General features: G+C 39.8%; 2 protein-coding genes across 7 annotated transcripts in view; one reads left to right on the top strand and one right to left on the bottom strand.

Annotated features, from left to right (window-relative positions):
• mrn (general transcription factor IIH subunit 4 marionette) overlaps positions 1–18,688 on the bottom strand; it is a 195,012-nt gene that overhangs the window by 142,442 nt on the left and 33,882 nt on the right. For all 3 annotated transcript variants that reach the window (XM_067092430.1, XM_067092424.1, XM_067092446.1), the window contains exon 2: positions 16,763–16,825. In XM_067092430.1, the coding sequence (XP_066948531.1) occupies positions 16,763–16,764 (2 nt within the window). In that variant the 5' untranslated portion in view covers positions 16,765–16,825. The remainder of the gene's footprint in view (positions 1–16,762; positions 16,826–18,688) is intronic.
• The window catches only part of Rs1 (Dead-box helicase Rs1), a 34,797-nt gene that overhangs the window by 12,321 nt on the left and 3,788 nt on the right, over positions 1–18,688 (top strand). For all 4 annotated transcript variants that reach the window (XM_067092405.1, XM_067092385.1, XM_067092400.1 and 1 more), the window contains 6 exons: positions 4,464–4,651; positions 4,786–5,004; positions 5,221–5,406; positions 11,269–11,436; positions 12,393–12,539; positions 13,997–14,179. In XM_067092405.1, coding sequence (XP_066948506.1) covers positions 4,464–4,651; positions 4,786–5,004; positions 5,221–5,406; positions 11,269–11,436; positions 12,393–12,539; positions 13,997–14,179 — 1,091 coding nt within the window. The remainder of the gene's footprint in view (positions 1–4,463; positions 4,652–4,785; positions 5,005–5,220; positions 5,407–11,268; positions 11,437–12,392; positions 12,540–13,996; positions 14,180–18,688) is intronic.

Genomic DNA, 18,688 nt, shown 5'->3' on the forward strand with positions numbered 1-18,688 from the left:
TCATTGGAGACCATTCAGCACCAACTTAATCCACTCCTTTGCTTTGTTGGAGACCATTCAGCACCAACTTAGTAATTTGTTGGACCTGTTACACCGTCCACCGAAAGTGTAGTGTCTGAGTGTCCAGTGTCAGAGCGACCCCGGCACCAGAGGCTCGGCGCCTTGGGTTGTTTCCGTGCCCTGTCATGTACGGACTTGGAAGAGTTTTTTCTGCTCTTGTTTTGTATTCTCTAGAAGATCTCTGGTGCTCTCCTCTACTGTGAGATTCACACAGTTGCAACAGGCTATCGTTCCCAAACGATGTTGTTCCGACACTAGTTTAGGAGGATAACTGCTCCTGACGATGGGCTGCATGACCACAGTTCTTCATTTCTCTCTCTTAGACAGCAGATGAAGGTCAAGAGGGAGACGATCCAGATAGTTCTTTCACCCATTCTCCAGGGAGTTGTACAGTATAGGAGCTTGGATATGCAGGGAGCAGTCTTCTAGATCCCTGTCCGAACCCCAGAGTTTTTTAGTTCCGCTTTTCGGGACAGGGCTTCCCAGTCGGGAGCCTTTGCTTCGACCTCCCGATTACTAGCTTTTCCTGCATTTGACTTCCCCTTTTGTCTGGGCATTACTTCAGTCTTTACATGTCGACTGACTTCGTTATCTTTGAAGAAAAGGGGCTCAGAGGCTCTTAACAGTAACCTTCACCGGGACAGGGAAACACAGTCGGACACCTCCATGTTGTTTCTTAGCCCAGGTTTCTTTTGTTGGATTTCCAGTGCAAGGGAATTCCTTCTTCTGCTGAACTTAGTTCTAGTCTTCTTCTCAGCACCTTGGATCTAGGTCAAAGGAGCCCATTTGAAGAACCGGGAAGATGTCCAGGACTCTGTCCCCAAGAAGAGCGGAACCTCACTTATACTTTGGAGAGCTAAAGTGTTTCCCTTATGGCCCTAGTACTGCTCGACCCCAGCCCTTTGGTAGTGTGGTTGGATTAGACCTCAGTCCTAACACATCTACTTGAGCAGGGAAGCTGGATCCAGCTCTGTTGACAGATCAATGAAGACTTCTAGTCATTTGATTTATTCAGGGACTAAGCATTGAAGGAAGTACTGGGCCATCAGAAGCTTGTCCTTCCTATCATGGCCTTTCGATCCCCTCAGTTGTCAGAATCCCTTTATTGTGTGAAGCAAGCCAACCTTGGACCTGTTTGCCTCTCCAAGGAACCTTCTACATGGTCGAGGAAGCGCTGAACAGTCTCAGGCTCAATATCCAGTTACTGGTGGACTCTTCAAGATCTTTCCCCAAAACTGTGTCTTCTCAGACAACCTAGCTTCAGAGATACTACCATGTGGGTCTGCTCTTGCCCAGACAGGCGCCAGACTGTCCATAGGATTGTCTTTCGAAGAGTCTTCAAGACATGTTGCAGAGGCTGTTACAAGATTCAGAAGCACCCTCTTCCTCCGTCTCCCAGACTTAGTGGTCATCTTCCAAAGCTGGTGTCTCAGACTCTTCGTCTCTTCTTTTTAGACACCTCTGACCCGGCTGCAGATTACCTCTTTGTTTCTGAGAAGATCTATGTTCTCTTGCCTTCCTTGCAGAGGTACCCATCTATGCTTATCTCTGGTTAAGCACAGAGACCTGGGCCTTTCATCTTCTCAAAGACCTTGCAAGCCTTTTTCACACCCAGCTAGGAAGCAAGAGATGTGTTATCCTCGTTTTGTTTTTTCCCTTTGATTTTAGCCAAGAACGAGGATGCATCCGAGACCTGGATCCGTTATTTCTCCCTTAGAGCTTAATGGACATCCTTGGCTTCCAGGAGCTCCGGCCAGCTCCCGAATTCCTAACTTGCCTGGTGTTCAGCTCACCTGACACCAACTACAACCTGGCGCCAGCGCATGCTCCAAGCACCCAGGAGCGCTCACCAACTCTGAGGGAAAAGAGTAAACTCTCTGTCCACTTGGAGTTTTTTTTAGGTATTTACCTGAACAGGACTTGATAATGTAGAGCACTTTCTTGTCCTTTGATGTTTGGTCAAGAACCCCTCTTCCTTGGACTAAGATCGCATTGTCCTTCATTCTTAAGAGAATTTCTGAAACACTCAGATTCAGAAGAACAACTTTGCCTTCTTTTAGTGAAAGCTAAGGTTATCTGAGCAGCCTCTACTTCTTTATCTTTCAGCTTTCAGGTACATATGCCCCTTACTTCCATTTGGCATCAGCCTACTGGAAGTATATCGTCCTTCATGTCTCACAAGCACACATGGCCATTACTTCCATTCTGCATCGACCTACTGGAAGTATAATCGTCCTTCACATCTCACTATCATAAGAAGTGAAACCTGAGCTTCTAGCTCTGCTGGCACCCAGCTCTTTGGGCGCCAGCTACAGTCTGTCACCAGCTTTAGAGCTTCCAGAGCCTCAAGCTGCTAGCTTGCTTGGCAGCCAGCTCACCTGGCACCAGCTACAAGTCTGCCCCAGCTATAGAACCCGCAGCGCCAAGAGCTTCGGGCTCCCCTGGTGCTCAGCTTGCCTGGCACTAGCTACAGTCTGGCGCCAACTTTAGAGCTGGCACCAGCGATATTTATATCAATCCGCGAGCTTCCACAGCTCGCCTGGCGCCAACTCCAGACTGGTGCCAGCCAAGTAGCATGTAAATTCTGCAGTACCACAGGATAGTGACTGGCATGGTATGGCAGGAGGAAGCATAAGATTTTCTCCTACTCTCTCTTCACCTTCTGGTGAGGTATAGAGTTTTTTTAGGAGCCAGGAGGTATAAAGCACCTGGAGCACCCATTACTCTCAATGGATGGGTTGTGGTGTTATTTCAGTGTAGGTGACAGTGTATCCGGTTGTTTTTACGTTGGTACTGCGCCCAGGGCAAGGGCACCCATTAAAGTTTTGCTAGCTATTGGATAAATCCTGAGCTGCATAGCTTCCACTGATGCTTTGGTAGCCATCAGAGTACTCCTTCGCTACAAAGCCCCCACTTAAGTAGAGACGACCCTTGGCTCTACCGCCACGCCACTACAGGGTAAGTTGAGTGTCAACCAGTTGCAGTTTTATACTGCAGGCTCTCTTAACTAATAAGGAATGACAAGCTTTGTATTCAATGGTAGCAACTTTTCTATTTCAAATTTGTTACATAACTTAATGTTTTTGGAGTAGAATAGTATGTCCATGTATCCCACCTCCTGTCAGTGTGGGATTCAGCTATGTAATTACTTGGTAAGTTACTTTTATAAAAATTACATTTTTATAATAAAATCAAGTTTTATATATACTTGCCAAGTAATTACAGAATCAGAGCCCTCCTTCCTCCCCTATGATGGACATAAGGCATAAAACGAATGAGGGTTGTTTGCTGGGTCGTTTCAATATTCCGTTAGTGGGATGGACTGATCACCTGCACAAACTATATTGAAGCAATACCGGCGAAATTTTTAATCTAACCTGCTGTTAAAGTGGAAACTACAGTTATGTAATTACTTGGTAAGTATATATAAAACTTTATTTTATTATAAAAATGTCATGTTTTCAATATTTCATCATGAAGTGAGGTTCAGCTCTTGTTATGTTATATTTAAATTGCAACCCCAAGTAACAAGTGATTTTAGTCATGTACCTCTGTTGCTCATCCTTTTATGTATACATGGATACCATGTAGTTGAGGTTGTTCAATCCTTTACTATGCAAGCTACTCGTCGCATCAGTTTCAACCTTTTTTTCTTTCATTTGCATTCACCATCCACACTTCACATCCTTATTGGCGAGTTGACCTAAAAGTCCCTTCAGACATTTATCTATGGCTTCATATGGGTGGGTAGGAAATTAGGATCATATTCTTAACAGACTTGGTGATAATTATATTAAATATTCATATGTTAATAGAGGTCACGTAATGTGCTTGTTGTACATTTGTGTTTTGTACATAATGAAGTAGACATGGCCTGATGGATAACTTATTGCAATACAATTAGGTGTTTTACATGGTAACTCACTTAGTTTTATGTAAATTGTTGAGTATTGATACAGCCATACAGCCAGCAACAGTGAAGGTAATCAAGGATGTGAAATGACCTATCCACTCATGCCAAAAGGAAAGTGCTTAAAAATAGTGAGGAACAACTCTAACTAACTAAATGATTTTGCTGAAGAAATGGCTAAACAAATGTCTGGTAAAATGAGTAAAAGTTTTGAATATAAACTACTTTTATGTGCATATTTGTCATTTTCTCTTTAATCCTGAAGGGGATGTCTTTTTGTAATTTATACCTGTATACATCCATGCACAAACATAACATTTTTAAAAAGTGAATGGGTGGGCAATAGAAATACAAATTTGGATTATATTGAAAAAATGTGAAGTATTTCATATGAGGTTAGAATTTTTTATATTAAGATGTTTCTTTGTGTGTTATGTCCATCTTAGTACTACTGATGCAAATATGACTATTAAAGGTCAGTTTTTCTCTCCAGATGCGCTGAAAGTCAGAGAATTAGATTTGAAGAGGAAAGAAAAGATAAAAGATCGGCCCATTAAAGATAAAAGAACTAAGGAACAAATTCAACAAGATGAAGAGAATGCAAAGTTCTTTGAAGATGCACCTCCTGTTAATTATGATATTACATTTCTGGAAATGAATTTGTCTCGGTCATTGCTGAAGGTTTGTAAAGAATATTGATATGTGTTATTTTGTGAGGATAATTTTTTCCTTTCAATGAATGTTATACAGATCTCAATACTGTATTGACATTGGGAAAGCAAGACTGGAAACTTATTTTATTTTATCTTTATCAGGCTATAGATAGTTTGGGATATGAAACTCCAACTCCTATCCAAGCTGCTACAATTCCTGTTGCCCTTCAAGGAAGGGATATTTGTGGTTGTGCTGCCACAGGTACCGGAAAAACAGCTGCTTTCATGCTTCCAATTCTGGAGCGACTTATTTACAGACCACCTGATGATGCAGTGACTAGAGTATTGGTCCTTTTACCAACAAGAGAGTTGTGTGTACAAGTAAGTATCATAATGTCACAATTTCATTCCTAGTAACTAAAGTCACTGCATAGAAGCTACAAATTCAGCATTTTGCCCTAGTTTCATGTAGTCAGTCGAGACAGGATAACCAAACTTAAATCAGATTAGAGTGAGTATTCTTGTATGAGTATTTCTCATGTACTTTTGTCAATTTGGATAATTTTTTCTTTGTATTTTAATTGACATTTTGTCTAGGTTTTTCAGGTGACAAAGGATTTGTCAAAGTATACCAACATAGACACAGCTCTGTCAGTTGGCGGCTTAGATCTTCGCACTCAAGTTGCTAGGCTTAAGACTATGCCAGATATTGTTATTGCGACCCCTGGACGTCTTTTAGACCATCTGAAAAATACTCCAAATTTTGGTATTGATGGTGTTGAGGTTAGTGCATCATTTTATTTTTCATTTGTATGTGCTCTTAGGAGTAAATAAAGATTGATCATAAGTTCCTAAGACGGTTTACACACACTGTCATTCAAGAGTGTAAAAGAACAACAAAGGAGAACTAAACAACAAGGAGTGCAGGCAATGGAATACAATGAAATACAAGTAATACATAAATATATATATATATAACCTTAAATACTGCTCATACATATGCAGTTGAAAATTTTATAGCTCAGGATGTTTTGGTCATGGAGCTTGTCACAAAAAAAGTATTGCAAGTGTCAGTATCCATAACCTGCCAGGAAGTTTACTCCATAATTTTAGTGAGGGAATGGAAGAACTGGCAGTGATCAGTTTGACACTGCAGTACCTCAGCAGAATACTGATGAAGTGATGAGTCCTGAGTCACACATGCAATCTTTGATGGCACAGGTACAGAACCCATGATGAAAGTTTCTCATTGAAATAGAACTTATGGAGATAGATTTAGCAGGATGTCTTCTGACAATCTGAATCACAATACCATGGCTGGTGAAAGGAAACCATGACCTATATCAGTTTAATGAAAATGACATTTTTATAATAAAATAAAGTATTAAAGTATTATATATACTTACCCAGTAATTACATTGCTGTTAGTTTTCCATGTACGGCAGCCTAAATTCAAATTTTGAGGGTAATGCTTCAATTGCTCAGTGTAGGTGCACAGTACCGCCCCCTAATAGCAATACTAGGAACGACGTAGCTAACCACCTCATTCTGTTTTATGCCAAATGTCCATCAGAGGGGAGGAGGGAGGGCTCAGATCATGTAATTACTGGTTAATTATATGTAAAACTATTTTTTTATAAAAATGTGATTGTTCCTACACAAATACAAACCCTTGGTCCTTTACATATGGGGAATACTTTCGGCGTAGCTGAACTGGCCGCTAAAGACTTACAAGGCATGAGTTGGTATTACTACCAGCTGGGCATGTGGTTGGTAACAGTGGGAAGCCCACTGTATCAACCGCCCAGCTTCATGCATTCACTTTTCTTTCTGGCCTCGTCTGAAGCGGACGTGTTTTTCTGCTCTCTGCTTGGACTTTCCTAGATGCTAAAGCTTCAGCTGCTCTCTGCTCGGACTTTCCTGGATGCTAAAGCTTCAATCTGTTCACTGTGTGTTTGTTCCCTCCCCCCCATAAGAAGACTTGCTCTGCTAAGGGAGCACACTCCCCCTCGGGGACAGGCTGCTGGTTCTCTCGCTGAGAAGGGCACCTCGGTTCCCTCCTCGGACGGTTCGGGAGTTTCATCCTCCTGGACTGGTTCCATTTCGGCACCTCCCAAGTGTGTGTCACCGAAAGCACGGTCTCCTACGGGAAACCACACGGTCTCGACTCTCGTTGCGAGTTCGAGCACAGAACAGGAGAAGGGGAAGAACCTTCAGGCTTCTCCTCCACCCAAACCGTTGCTCTTGCCCAAATCGGACAAAGGTGTGGCGGGGAGGGTGCCCAAGGATGTCTCGTCCCTGAAGGCGTCGGGGAAAACAATGAAAGGATCCCCGCAACCTTCTTCGTCTGTTTCGACATCGAAGAAGGCGGGAACACGCCCGGATGATAGGGACGGCGGCCTCCAATCAGCAGTCCGCGCTCCTGTATTGGTCTCCTGCACGCCACAGCATCGAGGCCCATCCAGTGTCAGAGCATGGATCGGCTGTGAGGAGACTGTTCCCTGATCGTCGTGACGGTCGCTCGCCCAGACAAGTAAGTCCGTCTCGGACCTCTCACGACCCTCCACTGTGGGTCGGAGACCGTGAGGGGTCCGTCGCCTCCACTGGCTATACCAGTGGACGCGACGATAGTGTTCGCTCTGTCTCTCCCACCCCCTCAATTTCCTCTCGATTCTCCGGGAGGAAACGGGGGGTTGTAGGATTGCTGGGGCTGAGGCCCTTGGGCAATTGGCTTCAGGAGTGTCTGGCACTCCCTTGCTCCTAGCGAGCAAGAGGTCGTACGCTTCTGTCGTGCGAGGCAGAGAGTCGGGGTCTGTCTCGGGCTCTCCTGCGGGTGGGGCCTTTCCAGATGACTGTCTCTCGGAGGGTCTTCTTCCGAGAGATCCGGATGCTCCGGAAATGCAGAGGGCTTTTGCAGAGGATGTTGCGCTGATTCGTCAGCACAACGGTCTGGAGGAACCGCTTCCAGCCCCTTTGGAAGAACGGTCGTCCAGACTGGAGGAGTTCTACGCTTCCAAGAGGGAGCCCAAACCCTCTCTTGGTCTACTGCAGTCTCCCTTAGCAGATAGTGTTCTCAGCCAGGTGCACGACTTGGTCTCCGGACCGTTGTCTTCGCTTCGCTCGACTCAGTCCACCAAGCTGTTACCTCCCCCTTTCCCGAGACAGAAGAAGTACTACGTTCCATCGGAAGGTGTACTGCAGCAAAAGGTCGTGGAACCAGGGCTGACTCGTTTAGTGCCTGGTGCCACCTTGGCTCAGCTAATGGGAGAGCAGGTGCTTTTCTCGCTAGCTGAGATGAGCGCTTTGGAGGGTAAGGCTCTGTCTGCCCTCCAGGTGATCTCTTGGCTCGACAACTGGGCCTTTGCATTTTCGAGAATTGCGTCTTCGTCTACTCAGAGTGGGGACCCGACCTTCAGGTGTCTTTGCCAGTCTGGGGGTAAGGCTATCTCCTTTATAACCCACCTGACGGCAAATCTCTGGGTGAACCTGGTACTGAAGAGAAGAGATGCAGTGTTATCCCGGATCGTCAGATCAGTGGGCACCGAAGCTGTAGTGTCTCTGCGCAGTGGACCCATTCTAGACTCCACCTCCCTCTTCCCCAGGGGAGAGGTGGATGCTGCGGTGGACAAGAGAAAGGCCGATGAACGCGACTGTCTTGTCCATCAGGCAGCGACAAAAGGTGTTGCGCAGCCCTCTCGTCCTGCGGCCTGGTCAGTGAACCAGGCTAGCACCCCAGCCCAGAAGTGTTCTGGGCTTCGGCGGGCGCTCGGGGTAAAGTCCAGCCCTCTGCTTCTTCGCCTCCACGGAAGGAACCGCAAGGTCCCTTTCTCCAACCTGTTCCCCCCAAGAGGAAAGGTAATGCTCCACAGAGAAATCCGCAAATACATGAGTCCACGAATAGTGAGACCGCGAATACGGGGGGTTTACTGTATTACCTTAGTCATCTTGGTGAACATGTGCCATATACTTTGCTCACTTGTCAGCATCTTGATTAAGAAAGAAGACAGCCTCATGCAACCTCATGCAGAATGACTTTCAGCCTTTTCTTGGAGGAATTTATTCAGGCACTGGAAGACAAAGTAACCAACACTATGGCTGGAGTCAACTTTGTTAACTTGAGGGACACTGCCTCCTTATCATTATTGTCTGCCTGTACTGCTTCTTGACACAAGCCTCCCTTTCGCTGGCGCTTGCCTTCCAGTCAGTGATGGCACTACACTGACAGCTGCCTTTGTTTATTCATCAAAGGGCTTGCCTTTTGTTAGCACTTGCATTGCTCTGCTTTACAGCCTTTCACATCTCAATTGCCCTAACATTCATTCATTCAGGAGGCAAAGGTAAATCTGCTTATAAGCCTCCCTCCATGAGTGGCCACAGATTAAGTCATCAGGAGTCTTGGAAAGCCTGGAAGTCCATTGGTGTAGACCCTTGGGTTCCAGGGTGATTAGAGAAGTTAGAAAATTTTTGTTACCATGGGGACATACTAGACTGGGAAGCTGGTATTGAGAGTGCAGTCCAAAAAAGGAGAATAGCAATAGCATGGATTAGTGCAGTCCAAAAAAAGAGACTAGCAATAGCATGGATTAACCCTTAAATGCCGAGCCTCTATTTACAAAAGTGTCTGCCGTATGCCGGCGGGGTTTGAGAGTTAGCACCGAAGCAGAAAGAAAGTTTTTTTCAAAAGATCACAGCACACTTAGTTTTTAGGATTAAGAGTTCATTTTTGGTTTTTTTCTCATTGCCTGAAGTTTAGTATGCAACCATCAGAAATGGAAAAAAATATCATTATCATATATAAATATTGGAATATATGACAGCATGAAAAAAAAAATTTCATATGTAATTGCATACAAATCGCGCTGTGAGGAAAACGGTCAAAGCTAATGAGTCATTTTTTTTTCGTTGTATTGTACACTAAATTGCGATGATTTTGGTATATAAATATTGTAAAACGATCAAAGCAACACAGAGAAAATATTATCACAAAATGATGCATGAATCGTGAACGCGGATGTAAAAAAGTTTTTTCAAAAATTCACCATAAATCGAAATATTGTGCTAGAGACTTCCCGTTTGTTGCAAAATGACGGTAAATGATTGAATATTACTAGAATGTAAGAATTTTAGCTTACAATTACAGTTTTCGACCATTTTGGTTGAGTTAAAGTTGACCAAAGGTCGAATTTTTTCTATTTATCATGATTTATATGAGAATATTTCAAAACTGATAAAAGCTACAACCATGAGTTATTTTTTGTTGTATTCTACATGAAATTGTGCACATTTTCATGTATAAAACTTTATGCAATGGCTAATATAAAATGGTGCAAAAATTACAACAAGTGACTAAAGAATTTCTGAGATTTTATTTTTTTTAGCAGAGTTAGAGCGGACGTAAGGAAAAAGTTTTTTCAAAAATTCACCATAAATCGAAATATTGTGCTAGAGACTTCTCGTTTGTTGCAAAATTAAGGTAAATGATTGAATATTACTAGAATGTAAGAGTTTTAGCTTACAATTGCAGTTTTCAACCATTTCGGTTGAGTCAAAGTTGACCAAAGGTTGAAATTTTGGCACTTATTGTGAATTATATGAAAATAAGTCAAAAGTGATAAAAGCTACAACCATGAGTTATTTTCTGTTGTATTCTACATGCAATTGCGCACATTTTCTCATATAAAACTTTATGTAATGGCTAATAGAAAACGGTGCAAAAATTACGACAAAGTGACTAAAGAATTTCTGAGATTTTCAGCAGAGTTAGCTGATGCTTTCTTTTGGGAGAAGAAAGAAATTCATGCATGTGCAGCTGGGTCACGCTTATAAACAAAACAACAGCGTGATCCGTTAACTCCCAGCATCCCTCAAGGCACGTGATGTAAAATTTTTTGCAAACGAGGCCTATGAGTATTTTTCCGCGAATATTTAAAAAACTTTTTGTAGTTGACGTATTTTACGTCCACTCGGCACCCAACAGACAACTTTTGTCGACGTAAAATACATCCAGTTGGCGTTAAAGGGTTAAGAGACTAGCAATAGCATGGATTAAATGGAAAGAGATTGTTAGAGTACTGATTAATAAGAATATTCCACTAGCAAGCAAAAATACCTGTATAAAGTCTATACTACTATGCGCAGCAGCAACATGGTGACTTGCAAAGAAAATTTAAAGGGATATAGTGTCCAGATCTGATAGACTGAGACAGTTAGGACTTGAAATGAGGAGTGGTTAAGAACAGAAAAATAATAGATGTGAAGTAGGAGGACAAAGATCAGTAGCGAGGTCTTGAAAATTATCGGGAAGAGACACAGGTTAAGACCTGAATCAGGCAAAATTTCCATAAGACAGAAGAGGACAGAGAACTCATTTTACTTCTAGCCTCTTAAAGGGAAAACCTGATATAAAAGATGATGATGATGATTGAGACACATATCAAGAAGGACAAGTATTGTTAGATTCATCAGGGAAATTCATTTTGAAATTTCTGAATTCTTTTAAAAATTCCATCTGGCAGTGCTCAGATGTCCTGCCAATTTATTGGTTTTTGTGAGGAAAATTAAGTTTCTTAAACATTTTAGGTATTTTTTCCCTTATACAGATTTATTGCTTCTTCATCTTTTTATTTATTTATTTTAAATTTTCAGATTTTGGTATTGGATGAAGCAGACAGACTGTTGGATGAGCATTTTGAAGAACAGATGAAAGATATAATGAATCAGTGTTCGGCAAAACGGCAAACCATGCTTTTCTCGGCCACCATGACAGATAAAGTTCAGAAGTTAGCTTTGGTCTCTTTAAAAAATCCTGTCAAGGCATGTTTTTTTCTTCAGTTTTGTCTATAATTTTATTTGACATGTTTGAATATACAATTGTACAGTTGAAGCTATTCTTAAGACTTATTTTTTAATATACTGTCAGATGGATCTCCTGAGCTCATTGTCTTAGTTGTTTAGCAGGCTGATTTGTCTTCATTGATCCAGAAATTTCTTCCTCACTCTTGATTTTGTGAAATCAATATTAAATTGGTTTATCTTGTCTCATAAGTACTGATATTTAAACAGTATTCATTAACAAATGTCTCAGCCAACAAGTATTGTGTCTTGTTTATGGTAATTCATTGTTTATCTTTCTGTGTATGTGTAACTTTATCATGTAACTGAGGCCTATTTTGTATTTAATTCAGTTTTAAGTGTGTGTAAAGTACTTTTCTTAGAATCACCATCCACACAAATGATCCGTGTCACTGACAAACAAGTGATCCATGTCACTGAAGCCTTCTTGCTACTTTTTTTTTTTTTTTTTTTTTGTGTCTACCCTGGACCTAATACCTAAGCATTAGGTCTCTTATTGCTTGATATAAACTTAGGGCCAAGAAACAACAAAATAGTACTCATTCAGTATTCCCATGTAGATTCTTGGAGTAAAGTGGAGTTGTTCCATAATCCCAAAGGTTTGTTCCATGTAGATTTGAGTAAAGTGGAATTGCTTCATTAATGCCCGAGGTTTGTGGATCATGTTTGTGCATGTTTATGTTTTCATGAGTGCTACATTTTTCAAAATGTTGGGTCTATAGCTTAGTCCCTAAGCTATAGAAATTAGAATTTTTACCTGGTGAGATAAGGTACAACTGAGTAATAAGGTAGAACCTTATTACTCAGTAACAGAGGTTCAGGAATCACTTGATCCATTATGCCAGCCTCCAAGACATAATTAGACTAAGGTTTTTATCACAATATATGAAATTTATATTTGATTTGTATTTTTCTAGGTATTTGTTGACAGCAATACAGATGTAGCTCGAAATTTACGCCAAGAATTCATTCGACTTCGTTCTCAGGCCAGTAGGGAAGCTGTTCTAGCTTATTTGGTAACTCGAACTTTCAGCCATCATACTATGGTGTTTGTTCCTAGGAAGGTAATAAATATTTATATGTAACTGGATACAAAATATACTATTACAGTATAGTGTTATATTAATTGTGTTGATATAAAGTATGCTTTTGGCCTTATTTTTTATGCAAAATTGGGCTGCCAGGAAGTAGTCATTGGGTAATATAAATGATTGCATTAGTACTCTGTATTTTTTATACTTTGATCAAATAACTATGGAAATTTTTTGTAGTACAAGTTGCTGTTTTAAAAAAGCATCTTCCAATATTTTTGGTTGACAAATACCTAGTGAATTGTGTCCTTTCCCCATGTGTGTCTTTTCACATTTTTGTCTCCATTGGTTAAGGTTTTACAGTTATGCTGATCAGGTTTACACTCATTGTTGCTTCTTCCTTATTTTATGGGTGTCATTGCTATTTTGAATAATTCTGCTATATTTATCCAATACTTGATGTTTCCTGGTTTCTTTTCGCCCACATGACATTGTAAGGAGAAATCAATTAGGGAAGTGATAAATTACGGAAAGCCAGATACTAACGGGCTAAAGGCCAGATGATCAGGTGACAAGGACATGGATGGCAATTTGGACCACAGGAATTTAGGCAGAAAGTGCACTAGAAGACTGAAGAACACTCATCAAAGTGAAGCTCTGTGAAGAAAAATCAGACGGCAAAAACCCTTAATGATAATCGTGTGCTTCACACAGCTAAGCTGTGCATATAATGGCAAGCTCATTGCCAAAGTAATTTTGTTATTTCAATGCATGGACTATAACACTAGTCATAAAAAATTGTGCTTAACCAAATCAGCATAATTTGATACACTGAAAATATTGAAAATTCTGACAAAATGTCTGGATAGATTTTGGGTCCATATATTGCCATTCTGCTTTGGCTGGAATTTGGGCATTCACAGGAAATATTTTTATGTTTGTCTTGGAGACGTGGGTTTCTCTGGTTCTTTACTTACGGCCTCCCTTGTCCTTCGAGGGTCTGTTCACCTCCAGAGGGTCAGTAGCTCTCAAGTGTGCCTTCTGCCTAATGCGCTGTTGAGGCCATGTAATGTAATGGGCCTGTAAATGTATACAAAATATACTATTATAGTGTTATATTAATTGTGTTGATATAAAGTATGCTTTTGGCCTTATTTTTTTTATTATTTATTTTCTTAATGTGATCTCATTGCTTTAGCCAAGTTGCCCTTCTCCCAGTCTCATGGCTTGGTGGTTGCAACATGATCAGGCTACATGTTTGATTCTGTTAATCATTGGAGTTTGAGGGACCTCCTGTGCTTGCTCCAACCTACCTAAGCCACCTCATCACCCACTTTTTTTTTTTTTTTCATGTTGACTGATGTGTTTGGGGTTCATGCATGAGACTTGGATAAGGTTTGTCAAAGTAATGGGTTTATATTGAAAAAATACTGCTGTTAAGAAATTATACATAGTACTGTTATTCAGTATTAAAGCAATCCTTTTTACAGGCTCTTTGTCACAGATTTGTCATCATGTTGGGGTTCTTGGGTATAAAAGCAGGAGAACTCCATGCTAATCTGAAGCAAACAGAGCGTCTTCTTTCACTGCAGAAATTTAAAGAAGGAGAAAATGGTGTTCTTATAGCAACAGATGTAGCTGCCAGAGGTTTAGATATCAAAGGTGTCAAAACGGTAGGTCTTTGTACAGTTGTCTGTAGAAAAGATTTTTGCATTAAAACAGTTCTCATGAATGTGAGATACAAACCGTTATAATGAATTTATGAAATCCTTATATATACATATAAAGCATGCTTCTCCCCCAAGGGTACAGAATCACACCCTTTGCCTTATAAGGCTGAGGTCAGGTTTAGCATTGGGCAACTAGGTTAGCTACTAGTGATTTCAGAGATGCGTTATTTGCCCATAAATTGAACTCTGAACACCCTTCTTACTAATGATTTTCCCAGATTACTTTAGAGTAGTAGGTATCTACGTATATCAGTAACAATTTGTGTGATATGGTTAGAATATTATGAATAGATTTACAGGTCGTTGTGGTGATAAATTTGTTATAAGGGAGCACCTTATCTATCTGACTATTACACAGATTTCATATGTTATCACTGAGAAACTGATGTCCTTCAAATGTCACACAATGGCCACAGACTGTACCCTAGGCTAGGCCTATCGGTCCTATAAATAGATTGCAGCATAGTATTGAAAGTATACAGTAATAAGGAAATTTGCTAGCATCCAGTACGTACTCCAAAGCAGCCTGTAAAGAATTTTTCTAAACCCATAGACTGTGAGTTAGGGAAGCCCTTTGTGTTTGCCATTCATCTTTTGCACAAATGTAAACAATTATTAATGCTATCTGTTGACAAATATTGGCCAAAAACATTTCTGGAGAACCAAGAAATGATATAAAATTGGCGTATGTTCAATACTAAGTTTCTGTAACACAAATTTAATTTTTTCAAACCCATCGATGAGGTTTCTACCTACATATGCAGTCTGGAATGTCTTCAGACTTGCATTCATTTGCTCAAGAGATATAAGAATAATAGTGGTCCAACAAATGCTCCACTTGAAACCCCGGGGCATTGCTCTTTCACCCCATATTTTCTTTACAGTACTTTGGAAAACAGGCTGAGATGTGTGAGGTTGGTAAAAGGGATCTTAATCTATGATTGATGAGTTTGTGAAAAAAAATTGTTTTGTATTATGCAAGTGTTTTTCTTTCTAAGGACAATTTCAGACCACCGTTAACTCTTTTATGCCCAAATGACGTAGTGGTACGTAAAATTACCCTACTCCCCATCCTACCCGACTGACGCACCGCAACATAAAATTTACTGAAATTTTTCGTACGTATGTTAGGAGTAAATTTTTTTTTTTATTCGGACAATTAGTGGTTTCCATAGGCTAAAGCATACCTTGGACCATGTAACTCAGGCATCAATACGCCAGTCAAGCAGTTCATGTACTGCGCATGCGCAAATCCGTGGCATAGTAAAATTCTCACAATGAAATCAGGTGATCCTACCCACACTTCTCTCTCGTATCTTATTTTTTTTTTTTTTTTTTACATTTTTTATAAAATGTGGGATCTGTATGTGGAATTACATTATTGGAAACACTGTTTTGTACCCTCTTTTTCTATAAATTTTTTCACCAACTGTACTTATTCGTTTTTCATTCTTTTATATGAAGATATTTAGAGAATTTTATGGGCTTTCTCATAAAAAATTATTCATTCACCTCGGTTGACAACGGTAACATTTTTTTTTGTTTCGATCAACTTATAACATCAAAATGAAACTGTTGCCTTTACCAAAACCATTTTTCTTGACTCTCACTGTATTCCTCAACCTTTACTCGACATTTTCGTATATTTACAAAGTAACTCCTATGAAAAATAACTTTCTAGCGCTAATTCTCACCGTACGCCGGGCAGCGCACTCTGTTTCTTACCCTCTTTTCTATCAATTTTTTCACCAACTGTACTTATTCGTTTTTCATTATTTTATATATCGATATTTAGAGAATTTTGTTGGCTTTCTCATAAAAATAATTAATTCGCCTAACTGTTATAGTTTTTGAGCTATGAACGATAATGTTGACAACAGTAACATTTTTTTTCGTTTCGATCAACTTATAACGTCAAAATGAAACTGTTGCCGTTACCAAAACCATTTTTCTTGACTCTCACTGTATTCCTCAACCTTTACTCTGCATTTTCAAATATTTACAAAGTAATTCCTAAGAAAAATAACCGAGATAGAGCTCTTAAAAAAAATAACTTTCTAGCGCTAATTCTCACCGTACACCGGGCAGCGCGCTCTGTTTCTTACCCTCTTTTCTATCAATTTTTTCACCAACTGTACTTATTCATTTTTCATTATTTTATATATCGATATTTGGAAAATTTTGTTGGCTCATAAAAAAATTCATTTGCCTGACTTGCATAGTTTTTGGGCTACGAACGAAAATGTAAAAATAAGTAAAGATTTTTTTTGTTAAATAACTCAAATTTTTTCGTATTTAGAAGGCTGGGACCCTTATTCTGACTGTTCCACCATAAAATATAAACTTTGAGACAAAAAGGACAGCAAAATGAACATTGTTGGCATAAAATTTCTATTTTTGCTGAATTTTTAAAAAAATAATTTTTTTGCGCTGTCGAGCGCTCCCAGAAACCTTGGATCTCTGGTAGGCGCAGCACTCAAACTATAAAGATGCGAAAGTGTTAACTGGCTGAGCTTGTGTACTTACATGGGAAGGGCAGATTGGTAGCATTACTTGCTGCAAGGCTCATGGCTTTCTCCACATGCACATCTGTATGTAATGAGAGAGAGGGAAATTAGACAGAGGTAATGGCCTAGTGTTTCTCCAGTGAGCCACATGGTGGAAGATAAAGATTAACATTGTTATGAGGGACTTGACTACATGAACGTGAGCAGACTATGAGTCGGGGAGGAAGAAAATGTGATAGGAGTGATAGAAAAATGAAGAGGAAGACAAACATTACCAACATCCTCTACCCAGCAAAAGAACAGGAGCAGGGGGGAATTAAGTGCAACTGTCAAACATTGCCATACGTTGTTGTTCCTTAATGTACCAAAAACTACTAATTGGTGTGCAGTTTGCCAAGGTTAGATATATAGTGATTACAGGATGAACCTGATTTTTATAGGTACACTAGTAACAGCTCACTTTTGCTAATCCAGATCTTAACTTAGCTTATCCACCAAGATGGCACATACCCAAATAATCATATACTACTGAAGGGGGTTGGCCAGTACTGGAACAAAGGATATTGAGGAAAAACTTAAAAAATTGCTAATTTTTCTCCAAAGCATATTGCAGTGTTAATATGAAGTGTTATATAAATATTTTGGTTGTACTGTAGGTCTTTGATGAGATTTTCTCCACTACCAATCCCACAAACTGAAGTGTGATTGGTATAGGTCAGTCAATATATATCGTGTTAAAGTAAATTACAATAAATTATATTGCATTTTTATTTTTTATGTTTTTTTATAAAAAAATATTTTAAACATTTCATGCTTATTTTTAAAATAGTAGTTTTCTTACATTTCCAGTTTTTTCAGTGGTAAATTTTGGTGCAAAAGATATCAGATGTATTTAATACCATAAATCTAAGTTACATAAGTTGTAAATGTCACTAGAGTAGGCATAAAATAAGCAGACAAACTAGGGAAATATGAACAAAAATCAAATACTTTTTATTCACTATATACAATCAATCTGGAACTTGGAAAAGAAATGAAGTACTTCCTGGAATCAGAGGCACAAGGCTTCCTAACAAACACTGACCTGTTTATGTCCCCCTTCCACATACAGGGTAGTGCCATCAATGCACCTTGCAGAGTGCACTGTAGGCATTACTTAAGGTTCTTTACAGTGTCCCTTCGGCCCCTAGCTGCTACCCATTTTTATTCCTTTCTTCCATCTTACTTTCCACCCTCTTATAATAATGTTTCATAGTGCAGCTGCAAGGTTTTCCTCCTATTACATCTTTTAAAACTCTTGCTCTCAATTTTCCTTTCAGCACTGAATTACCTCATAGTCCCAGCATTTGGCCTTCAGCCTAAATTGTATATTCTATCTGTGTTCCATTCTTGGAAGTGTTTATAGGTATGCCTGTTGGGAACAAAATGCAGTCAGTTGGAATTTTGAAGAGTCCATACTCTCTGTGCAGAATAGCACATTGTTCTTCATGGGCAATGTGTCAGGAAAAGAACTGGCTTCTTGTGAACGTAACCACCTCCACTTGGTTTTCCTCAGGGGCTCTGGACTTTCCTGTTGCCTTTTTGGCAACTGGAGTATTGTCATTAGTGCATATATATGTAGATGATGGTAATTCAAGTGTTCAGGACACAAATTATATTTTATCTTTTAAAGGCACCTTTGTGATGAAAGAATTCACACCTTAGTATTTTGTTGTTGAATTTTATATGAAAATCCTTATGTGAATTTCTTGCAAGACTGCAAAAACATGCATAGAAGGTTTAGTGGTATTCAGGGGATGTCATGAATTTGCAAAAGTTCTTTGTTGATTTCTTTTTCAGAAAATTCTATATTTTTGTCACAAACTATTTCTGTAACCAGTAAAAGTTAGCAGGAGTATTACGGAATGAATTTTGATAAATTTTGTTTCTACTGGTATCACTTTGC

Source organism: Macrobrachium rosenbergii, chromosome 4, assembly GCF_040412425.1.
Source record: "Macrobrachium rosenbergii isolate ZJJX-2024 chromosome 4, ASM4041242v1, whole genome shotgun sequence".
In the NCBI taxonomy this organism is placed as follows: domain Eukaryota; kingdom Metazoa; phylum Arthropoda; class Malacostraca; order Decapoda; family Palaemonidae; genus Macrobrachium; species Macrobrachium rosenbergii.